Genomic DNA, 12,193 nt, shown 5'->3' with positions numbered 1-12,193 from the left:
GAGGACAGGAGATTGCTTTGGCAGATAAAGCAAAGGAGAATCCAAAGAACTTCAAGTATATAAAGGCCAAAAGAGCAACAAGGGAGAGAGTAGGGCCTCTTGGGGATCAACAAGGTCATCTATGTGCAGATCCACAAGATGGGTGAGATCTTAAGTTAATATTTCTTATCAATATGTACTATTAAGAAAGGCATAGATATTAGGGAACTTGGGGAAATAAATATTGATGTCTTGAGGAGTGTGCATATTACAGATAAAGAGGTGCTGGAAGTGTTGAAGTACGTCAAGGTAGATAATTCCTCAGACTGATGAAATGTATCCCAGTACATTGTGGGAGGCTTGGGAGGAAATTATAGGTCTCCCAGCAGGGAGATTTAAATCAGTGACAGCCACAGGTGAGGTGCAGGAAGATTGGAGGGTGCAGATGTTGTACCTTTATTTAAGAAAGGCTGCAGGGAAATGCCTGGGAACTACAGGATGGTAAGCTTAACATCTGTAGTGGGTAAGTTGTTGGAAGGAATTCTGAGAGACAGGATCTACAGGCACTTAGAGAGGTAAGGGTTGATTAGGGACAGTCAGCATGGCTTTGTGAGTGAAAAATCATGTATCTCAAATTTGATTTGAGTTTTTTGAAAGGGTAACCAAGAACGTAGTTAAGGGCAATGCAGTTGACATTGTCTACATGGACTTTAGCAAGGCTTTTGACAAGTTACCATATGGTAGGTTGTTGCAGAAGATTAAATCTTGTGGGATCCAAGTTGAGGATATAAAATTTGCTTGATGACTGAAGACAGACAGACAGGGTGGTTGTAGAGGGTTTATTTTTTCAAACTGGAGGCCTGTGATCAGCGGTGTGCCTCAGGAATCAGTGGTGGGCCCGCTGTTGGGATGAAGAATGGCAAATGGAGTTTAATTCAGATAAATGTGAGGTGACGCATTTTTGGTAGATCGAGCCAGGGCAGGACTTGCTCAGTTAATGGTTGGGCGTTGGGGAGAGTTATAGAACAAAGAGATCTAGGAATAAGGTAGCCCCTTGAAAGTGGAGTTACAGGTGGATAGCGTGGTGAAGAAGGCACTTGGCATACTTAGTTTCATTGGTCAGAACATTGAATACAGGAGTTGGGACACCATGTTGAAGTTGTACAAGACCTTGGTAAGGCCACATTTGGAATACTGTGTACAGTCTGGTCACTACCATAGAAAGGATATTATTAAACCAGAAGGAGTGCAGAAAAGATTTACTGGTGGTGATTTAACCTGAGGACTGGCACATCTTAGGCAAGGGTGAGAAGGCAGGGCCTTCATGAACAGCCTGCCAAATAACAGCTACTGGCAGTTGTGTACATCTGATCATTTAAACTTTATCTTTACCAATCATACTGTGCCCATTTCTGTCACTTCTTTTCTCCCCTCCCTTAAAGGCACTGAGGTTTGTTATGCAGACTCATGGATCCAAATGCACATTCCACTAATCCATGTTACAGTGCGGCTCATTCTAGAAAGCTGATGTGGTGGCGAGCTATGTTAGGAAATGGAGGGGAGAGATGCTCATGAGACCATGTCATAAGACAACAGCTGACAAACTCTTAAGTAAATCACTTGTACCCATTCAAGGTTGAGTGAGAGAGATTTTTGATTGACGGGAAAGTCTGGGGTTATGATGGGCGAACGGGAAAGTGAAGTTAATACTAAAATCAAATCAACTATGAACCTACCGAATAGCAGAGCAGAAGGGCCAAATGGCCTACACTGATTCAATAACTAGCTGGATATGTCACTGTGAACAAGAAGTGACAGTCTTTGCACGTGTGGTAGCACAATGGTTAGTACTGCTGCTTCACAGTGCCAGGAAGCTGGATTTGATTCCTGGCTTAGGTGATTGTTTGTGTGGAGTCTGCATGTTCTCCATGGGTTTCCTCTGGTTGCTCTGGTTTCCTCCCACAGTCCGATAAGAGTACTGGTTTAGGGTGCATTGGCTGTGCTAAATCCTCCCTCAGTGTACCCAAACAGGTGCCAGAGTGTGACAACCAGGGGATTTTCACAGTAACTTCACTGTAGTGTTAATGTGAGTCTACTTGTGACACTAATAAATAAAACTTTATTTGTAATCTCCGTAGTGGTAACAAATTGCATGTCGTAGCAATGGCCAGGTATCCAGATATTACCTGGCGCCAATGAAAATGATGGTTGTTCTCTTTGGCAGCTTCTGGTGAAGAGTAACAACCTCGCAGATCGCATCCTCATCATCCCTGGGAAGGTGGAGGAGGTGAACATCCCGGAACAGGTCGATATCATTATCTCGGAACCCATGGGCTACATGCTCTTCAACGAACGAATGCTGGAGAGTTATCTACATGCCAAGAAATGGTTGAAGCCAAATGGTGAGATTAATTCTAGATGTAGAGAATGAGTGAAGTAGGTTGAAAAATTGAGTGGTAGAGATGCACTTGGGTCTATTTATAAATCGGAGGTTTCATTTTGACTCTCTTTAAAGACAGTATTCAGTGCATTGACCTTCTTTAGGCAAATTCTTGCTGAAGTGTGCACTCAGTACACACATGAATCGAAAAAAAGTTAGTTCATATGTGTTTTTGATTCACTGTTGCTTCTCCAATGATGGCTTGTGATTTGGTTGGCCAAGGCAGAATTCTTCTGCAGATTTGATTAAAATTTGGGTATTCTTATACTGTAAGGGTGTTTGGCAGAGCAGGAATTAATGTGGGACTGGAGAACAGTACTGTTTGTGGTATGATATGATGTGGGGATGCTGGCGTTGGACTAGGGTAAACACAGTAAGAAGTCTGACAACACCAGGTTTAAGTCCAACCGATCTATTTGATCGTAAACTCATAAGCTTTCGAGGTTAAACTCTTCGTCAGGTGAATGGAGAGTTCTGGCCTCAGACAGAGCATGAAAAGCTCAGACAGTTTACAGATTACTGATTAGAATGCAAATCTTTACACCTAACCTGCTATTCAAGTCTTAAAGTGGCCGACAATGTAAGTGGAAGGAGCACTGTTCACAGGTTAAAGAGATGTGTATTGTCTCCAATAGTGCAATCTTGGGTTCATGTCACACTATCTGTAACCCCCGTGACTTGCCTGGGTTTGCAAAACCTCACTTACTGTACTGTCTAGAGACAGTACACATCTCTTTAACCTATGATCAGTGCTCCTTCCACTCACATTGTCGGCCACTTTAAGACTTGAATAGCAGGTTAGGTGTAAAGATTCGCATTCTAATCAGTAATCTGTAAACTGTCTGTGTTTTATATGCTCTGTCTGAGGCCAGAACTCTCCATTCACCTGACAAAGAGTTTAACCTCAAGCTTGTGAGTTTACTATCAAATAAATCGGTTGGACTTAAACCTGGCTTTGTCAGACTTCTTCTTGTGGTATGATATGCAGAGTCACATAAGAGTAGACTCTGTGTAGAGTCTGGAAGGAGCCAGCATGGAGGCAGCAGCACCTATGCCTGGCAGTACTTCGGATGTAATTATGGATTACCAATAAACAGTTTGTTTAACCATACAAGCCTCCAGGCCTCTCAACCTTACAGCATGGTAGCAGTGAAGGGTGGACCCTGAAACGTTGGGGAAGCTGTTAGGTACCCAGCTTCCCAAAAACTAAAGCAACCAAAGCCTGGCCTGAGAGAAATGTGTCTCCGTTGATGACACAGTTGGAGAGCACCTAAAAAGAAATTGAAGACAATTAGTGGTGAAGCAGAGGTGGGGGTGCAAATAGTTCTATTGAAGATGTGGCGAGTGAAGGACTTGATTAAACCAGAGTAAAAGGAGCTAGCTAGATCCAAAACAAAAAGGCTGAGCAAAATTTCTAAGAAATGGAAAAAAGCTGAAATGCAGAAGAATCTACTCTGTAGATTTTTGCCTGCCACACAATCTGTTTTAACCCTTATACGGTGGACAAATAATTACGAGTAGATGTCTTATTAGTACAACCAATATTTATTTAAACCTACACAATCAGTAATCACGCACCCGACCAACAATAAGTTATCTTACAGAAAATACTAGAATCCAACTCAAATCAATACAAGATCTTGACTTAACTTTACATGACCCAAGCAGATATTGGCCTTTGTGTGTTGGTCTTGGTAGACGTACGTAGTCTGGTCTGGCACTCTGGCTGTGGTCTTTCTTCCTTCTTGGGTGTGGTGGCTCTCCTCATGCTGGTTGTCGCTGGCAATGGTCACCATTATTGTAGCTTGTTCGTGGGTCAGAGAGAGAGATTCCTGGTTGCACAATACCCTTTATACCCCGTTTGGTTTCACATCCCTTTTTGGCCATTGCCAATCAATTGATCAGGACTTGATCCACCTGATCGATAAGAGTCCAATCAGGTGCTACCATAACAATCTCTGGGTGTGTCCCCAATGGCCATGTCTGTAGGTGCTGGAGGCACATAGGTCACTTACCTCTCTCCTAAATAAGGGGTCATAGTGCCCGTATGTCTGGTACGCAACCCAGCATGACCAGAAAGTCTCTTTCATCCTGGAGATGAAACAAGCCAGTGTGACTATAAAGTCCCTTTCATCCCGGAGATGACCCATATCCTGTTTATTCACTCGTCAGGGTTGCAGCCTGATTGTCTCTGTCTTTAAACAGCAGCCTGTCATTTTAGTTCTTGCCCAATTGTCCCAGAGTGCTTTACAAAATGCCATTTTAGATGGCCCATTTGGCCACAGAGATGAAAAGCCAGGCCTAATTGAGCACAGAGGAAGGGTCAAGACACTTAGCAAAATCACAGCATGGTGGCACAGGATTGCTGCCTCACAGAGTCAGGCACCCAGGCTCAATTCCCGGCTTGGGTCACCCTGTGCAGAATCTGCACGTTCTCCCCGTGTCTGTGGGGTTTCCTCCGGGTGCTGTGGTTTCCTCCCACTGTCCGAAAGACGTGCTGGTTAGGGTGCATTGACCGTGCTAAATTCTCCCTCAGTGTACCCAAACAGGCGCCGGAGTTACATTAACACTGTAATGAAGTTACAGTTTGTGACTGATAAGTAAAATTTGACACAGGCTGAGAAAACTTCCAAAAACGGGGGTGGCGGTGGCTGAAAAGCAGAAGAACCCTCTATGAAGTTGAAAAGAAGAATGCAAGAGACCTAGAGTGATTTCGCAATACAAAAAAAAGTCAAAATTAGTTTTCAAAATGGGTAGCAATCAGGATCAGCACGTGTAAAGCGTGGCTGCAAGAAGCAGTAGGTCCGTTGCCAGCCCGATAACATGTGGCTGAGCTGGACTGAAGGGAAGAACAATGTTTTTAGAAACAGCAGGCAGAGCTTAAAATCATCCTCCTAGTTGATTCCCAGGCAGCAGGAGCCCATCAAAACTGACGTGCAGGAAGAGCAAAGCAGAAAGAAAAGGCAGCTGCAGAGATATTCTGAAGAGAGAAAATATTAAGAGGTGTTCAACTGTTACAAAAAAACAGCCATGGATGGTAAACTTAAAACTATCAGATTAAGACAAGAGCCAAAGGCAGCAAGGTGGCACAGTGGTTAGCACTGCTGCCTCTCAGTGCCTGGGACCTAGGTTCAATTCCCGGCTTGGGTCACTGTCTGTGCAAAGTCTGCACGTTCTTCCCTTGTCTACAAGGGCTTCCTCCAGATGCTCCAGTTTCCTCTGTCAATCCAAAGACTTGCTGGTTAGATGCAATGGCCATGCTAAATTCTCCCTCAGTATACCACAGCATGGCGACTAGGGGATTTTCACAGAAACTTCATTGCAGTGTTAATGTAAGCCTTCTTGTGACTAGTAAAAAAAACTTTAAACTAGAAATCTTGGCATAGAAGATGTTTGAATTACAGGATTACATCAAGATTAAGTAACAAATTGGAAGTGAAAGTTAATCTATTTTAGTACTTGGTATATTTATGGATAAAGTTTTATATAAGACAAGGTATAGATGAATCCTTAACCATGTTTGATGAGATATTAAAAGTCTTTGACAAATATTTCAAACTCCCCTGATTTGTGGACATTGCACACCTTAAAAATAAATGATCTGAAGCCAGAGGAGATAGGAGATCCCCAAACCAAAAGAGACAATGCCTAAGCAAATCGCAAGGCAGTCACAGACCACATCAGCTCAGTAAAGTACACAAGCCAAATCATTTGGTGCAGAAGAAAGAAGAGGCTGAGAATTAGCTGAAAGGCTACATATAGAGCTTTTTCAGAATGTTGACATTACCCAAACTGCAACGGCAGGTGACAATGTGGAATGAATAGTCAGCGTTGAATGAAATAAAGCTATTTGTGAGAGCCTGAAAGAAACAAAACCTGCTTAAAAAATGAACAGCTGTTAGGAAGATGTTTGTACCAAAGCTGAGTTGAAGAAACTCAACCAGAAGTATAGCCAGAATGAGCCCTGAAGCACTCATTGAAGAATCAGTATGGAGTGCTGGAAACAAATGAGCTAAAAAAGAATGCTGACTATCACTTCAGCAAAAGCAGCATTGGAGCTATCAGTAGTGAGAAGCATAGAAAGTAGAAGCAGGAGTAGGCTATTTGGCCCTTCGACCTTGCTCCGCCATTCATCTTGATCATGGCTGATTATCAAACTCAATATCCTGATTTCCCCCATTGCTCCATGTCCCTTGATTTCTTTAGCTCCAAGTGCTATATCTAATTTCTTCTTTGAAATATGACAACATTTTGGCCTCAACTACAGTCTATGGTAGTGAATTCCACACATTCACCATCCTCTGGGTGAAGAAATTTCTCCATCTCCATTGTAAAAGTTTTATCCCTTCTCCTCAAACTATGACCCCTTAATTCTGGACCCCCTCACCTTTGGGAATATCCTTTATCTCACCTTTTTGGAATTTTATAAGTTTCAATAAGATCCCTCTCACTCTTTTAAACTCCAGTGAGTATAATCCTAATCAGCTTAGTCTCTCATCATATAACAGATCTGTCATCCCAGAAATCAGCCTGGTAAACCTTTGCTGTACTCCCTCTATAGCAAGGAAATCCTTCCTAAGATAAGGATACCAAAACTACACATAATATTCCAGACGTGGTCTCACCAACACCCTGTACAATTTCAATAAAACATCCTTATCTGAACTGAAATCATCTTGCTCTGAAGGGCAACATACCATTTGCCACCTTTACTGTCTGCTGTACCTGCGGACTTACTTTCAGCAACTGGTGTATAAGGATTCAAAGGTCTCAATGAGTATTCACTTCTCTCAATTTACACCCATTCAAATAATAATCTGTCTTCCTATTATTGCTACCAAAGTGGATAATCTCACATTTATCCACATTATGCTGCATCTGCCATGCAGATGCTCACACACTCAGCCTGTCTAAATCTCACAGAAGCATCTCTACATCTCCTCGCAGCACACCTCCCACTCAACTTTGTATCATCTGCAAATTCGGAGATAATACATCCAGTTCCCTCTTCCAAATCATTAATATACAATGTGAACAGTTGGGGTCCCAGCACAGATCCCAGCAGAACCTCACTAGTCACTGACTGCCAATCCGAATGAGACCCATTTATGCCAACTCTTTGCTTCCTATCTGCTAACTAGCTTTCTATCCACCTCAAGACATTATCTGCAATCCCATGTGCTTTAACTTTACATAGTAGTCTGTTATGTGAGGCCTTGTTGAAAGCCTTCTGAAAGTCTAAATAAATCACATCCACTGGTTCTCCTTGGTCAACCCTACTAGTTGTATCTTCAAAAAAATTCCAGTAGATTTGTCAAGCCTGATTTCGCTTTTGAAAATCCACGCTGACTTTGATTATACCACTGCCTTCTGAATGCCGAGTTATGAGATCCATGATAAATAGAGTCTAGCAACTTCCTCAGTACTGACGTTAGGCTCAGTGGTTCTCTGTTTTTTCTCTACCTCCGTTTTTTTTTGAATCGACAAAGCAATGCACTGAAGCGCAGCACAAGTAGGCAAGAGGTCAGCAAGAAAATAAGCAGTTGAAAGAACAGCTGATAGATTATTCTTCGAGTTCAAATGTAAAATATCTGTTCAGCACCATGAAGAAATTAACTCTGATTAACTTAAAAATGAAACAACTGAACTTCACAAAGGAAAGGAAAATCTGATGAAGACACACTCTCGATGCAGGTCCTTCAGGGTCACATTTCGTTCCTTTGGAAAGTTACGGAGAGAATCAAAATGAATTTAATATTACTCTGAATGAACTGAAGAGCCAGTTGGCAGAGAAAACTCGGCAATTATTCCAGAAGTCAGGAGGTGCAAGAAAGAGACTGAAAGGTTGAAGAGCTGAAAACTAACTCAATGGAACAGGGGAAACATTGGAAGAACTTGCCAAGCTGCAAGTTATTACTTAAGGGGGTTATTACTTATCTATTACTTACGGGGCGAACTATTACTTACGGGGCGAAAAACTGCAGCAGGCGACGGTGCAGAGGGACCTCGGGGTCCTTGTGCATGAGTCGCAAAAACCCAGCTTGCAGGTGCAGCAGGTGGTCAGGAAGGCGAATGGGATGCTGGCCTTCATAGCGAGGGGGATTGAATATAAAAGTAGGGAGGTCTTGCTGCAGCTGTATAGGGCATTGGTGAGGCCGCAGCTGGAGTACTGTGTGCAGTTTTGGGCGCCGCACCTGCGCAAAGATATTTTGGCCTTGGAGGGAGTGCAGAGGAGGTTTACTAGGCTGATACCGGAGTTGAGGGGGTTGAGCTATGAGGAGAGGCTGAATAAACTGGGCTTGTACTCGTTAGAGTTTAGAAGAATGAGGGGAGATCTCATTGAGACGTATAAGATGATGAATGGGATGGATAGGATAGAGGTGGAGAGACTCTTCCCGCTCAAAAAAGACAGTAGGACTAGGGGGCACAGCCTCAAGATAAAAGGGGGGCGGTTTAGAACGGAGTTGAGGAGGAACTTCTTCACTCAAAGGGTGGTGAATCTCTGGAATTCTCTGCCGTTGAAGTGGTGGAGGCTGCCTCGCTAAATATTTTTAAGACGCGGGTTGATGGGTTTTTGATAAGAGAGGGGATTAAGGGTTATGGGGAGAAAGCGGGAAAGTGGAACTGAGCAGCGACAGATCAGCCATGATCTTATTGAATGGCGGGGCAGGCTCGAAGGGCTAGATGGCCTACTCCTATTTCTTATGTTCTTAAGTGGATAATGCAACCACAAGTAGCACAATTATAGAACTGAAACAAAGTTAAATTTTCACCGGAGATAGTTGGCCAGTGGTGAAACCAAAGTGACAAGGAATAATTGTGCTACAAACAGGACTAAGCTCGGAAAATGTTAACTGATGCGAATGCTCCAGGAACCAGAAGAAAAGGCATTAGATGCCTCAACCATAGTGAGAAGCAAGAGAGATGTTGAAAATAGAGTTTAAAGTTTATTTACTAGTGTCACAAGCTTCATTAGTATTACAATGAAGTTACTGTGAAAATCCTCTAGTCGTCACACTCCAGCACCTGTTAAGGTGCGCTGAGGGAGAATTTAATATGGCTGATGCACCTAATCGCAGCTTGTAAAATAAGGACTTCCAAAGGCTGACAGAGGAAGATACCATTGGAAGGAAATTGATTTTGCTTTTGGACTGTGTGCGTGTCCATGTAGGAAATGGAAGCTTAATGCCTTTGAAAGGCAATCTCCTGTGGGGATTCTAGCAGTATTGGTTCACGATTCCCACCTGCTTAATCGTTACTTTGAGAATATCTTATCAATGCAGCTTGAAGAGCATTTCATCTTGATCACTTACGGCCTCTGGACTCGATATCAAGTTCAACAATTTCTGACCATGAACCCAGTCCTCCATTTTGTTTTTTTTGCCATTTGTTGGCCTGAATATTGTTTTTCATGTTTTTTTGTTTCAAGCAGAAACCAGTCTGGACAGATGCTTTTTTCCATCGCTGTAGTTATTACCACTTCCTTTGCCTTTTGTTCCATGACATCTTTTTCATTTAATCTTTCCACCCTCTATCCTATCCCAGACTTTATTTTGTTCTGTGCATCCCCATCGCTTTTCCAATCTCCTTTTCTGTTCTCTCTCGAGATAGTCCAAGATGAGTGAGGCGACTTCTTGCAAGCTGTGCCCGGCAAACCTTAGAATTCTATCTTTTGCTCTCATTCTGTGCTTCTAACACTTCATTCTAACTCTTTCAAACTTTCTAACAATGCTAATGGACCTATCTCGCATTAAGTTGATCTTTCTCTACACCCTAGCTATGACTGTAATACCTCGTTCTGCACTCTGTCCTTTCCTTCTCTGTAAATGGTACGCTTGTCTGTATAGTGCAAAAAACAATACTTTTCACTGTACACTAATACATGTGGCAGTAAATCAAATCATGTGATATTCGACTCAATGTTAACTCTGCTTTTCCCTTTACAAATGCTGCCAAATCTGCTAAGTATTTCTAGAATTTTATTTTGCCATATCTTATCTGGTTCTGAATTAGAGATATGGATCAGGATTTAGAAGGCATTACTCTGTAATATAGTTAAAGCCTTTTATTATTAGAATTTGATATCAAGTAAGGCTTGCGTAGTACTCCGTTGTAACACCATTTACAGCTCCAGTTCAAATAGGGAAGGAAGTGCTATTGAATTCTATTTTGATCACCAAAGTGTGTCTATAACCTTTTAATGAAATTGTTGATTAGCTTATACTGCTGTTTAATTTTATAATGGAAGGTAGCAAAGTGATTCCGGTTTCATTTTGCCATTTTTTGTGCTGTAAACCTATCACATATTTCTGGAGATTAGTTTTTTTTGTGGAATTTCTAAGTTAGTGACTGATCATCTATACTGAGAAATTAGAAACCTGGCCACCCTGGTGTGGAAGCTATAGTTGAGACATTTCTTAATGTGAGTTTGGCACTATTGTGGATTTGGATCATTGGATGTACTGCGCTGATCATTCATGTGTGTTGGTTGTAAGTTAAGTATATCAACACATACATGTTATGTACAAAGCATTTGCTCCTTCCAAGAGGAGCCATCAAGTAGGCTGAAGTAAAAATTGTGGTCTTCATTATCAATCTTTTTAATTTTGCTCAGTCCTTTCTGACTAAAATTGAAGTTTGTTCATACCTGAAGTGTGGGCCAGCTTCCTGGGTGTATATTCAGCGGGGCCTAGTATCGTTGGTAGGGAGATTTTTTTTCTGAGGATCTTAGTCCTGTGTAGCTGGCGTGCATTAATGGAGTGAATCTGGGTCAGAGAATTTGCAGAGTGCTGTTGATGACTCCTTTACTAGCTGACAGGTTGTGTAATTGAAGCTGTGAGCTGGCTGGTTTTATTCATCCCCGTTCTCCAGATGCACAGAGCAGTAAAATGTGCCTTTTTAATGATTTCTTTAAATGCACAGTCTAGTCTTTAATCTGGCCAGACAACATGATTTAAAAAAAAGTGCAGGCTCCAAGATGAAGGGCAGTAATATATCAAAGCCATGTCACTGTTTTGATCCCACCAGGCTCACCTCGTCTATACCTCTCCAGAGATTAATTTCAAGGAAGTACCGTTTTATTTGGAATTATTTATCTTAGCTGCATTGCATTAGATTGCTGACTTTTGATTGCAAAATGGATTCTGCCCACCTCCTCTCTGTGCACAGACTAAAAATTGAAACTGTCACATTCTATATGGCCTGGGAGCACAGATGCTCCCTTATCTCTGAGAGTAGTTAGCAATCTAGGCTCATTCTTGCCTCCTCATAAAGCATTTTCACCTGTCTAATTCAAATGAATTTAATGTTCCACAATCTCTCTCTCTCTCTCTCTCTTACTGACAACTTCAGTGGAGTGTGGGATCTGCTTGGAGGGCCACAGGAATGTCATGAGTATATTTGGTTAAGAGTTCACCTCGTGACAACCTGGTGAATTAGCTTTCCAAAATCCTGTGGCCTTCTTGCTATCTGATTAAGGAGTCTGCTCTCTCAAAGCTACTTATTAGCTTTGACAAAAGAAGGAATAAAGATGATTCCTGGGACAATATTAAGCATTGATCTTTGATGTAATTTTGGATGACAGTATTCATAGAATCTCTGCAGTGTAGAAGAAGCCATTCAGCCCTTTGAACCTACACCAACGCCAATTACAGAGTAATTTACCCAAGCTCTCCCCCATCCTATCCACATAACCCTGTACGCTTAGCTTGGCTAATTCTCCTAACCTTCACATTTTGGGACACTAAAGGGAATTTACCCCTAATCTGAACATCT

General features: G+C 42.1%; 1 protein-coding gene across 3 annotated transcripts in view; it reads left to right on the top strand.

The window, feature by feature from the left end:
- carm1 (coactivator-associated arginine methyltransferase 1) overlaps positions 1-12,193 on the top strand; it is a 76,739-nt gene that overhangs the window by 32,555 nt on the left and 31,991 nt on the right. For all 3 annotated transcript variants that reach the window (XR_013889800.1, XM_080216679.1, XM_080216677.1), the window contains exon 6: positions 2,204-2,381. Coding sequence is in view for 2 of the 3 variants with exons in the window: in XM_080216679.1 (XP_080072805.1) it covers positions 2,204-2,381 (178 nt within the window). In the remaining variant the exon portion in view is untranslated. The remainder of the gene's footprint in view (positions 1-2,203; positions 2,382-12,193) is intronic.

The sequence above is a fragment of the Carcharhinus amblyrhynchos genome, chromosome 33 (genome assembly GCF_965287045.1).
Source record: "Carcharhinus amblyrhynchos chromosome 33, sCarAmb.v2.hapA, whole genome shotgun sequence".
NCBI classification, from domain to species: Eukaryota; Metazoa; Chordata; class Chondrichthyes; order Carcharhiniformes; family Carcharhinidae; genus Carcharhinus; species Carcharhinus amblyrhynchos.
The sequence above is the reverse complement of the archived record's forward strand: the minus strand, read 5'-3'. Positions and strand labels throughout refer to the sequence as shown.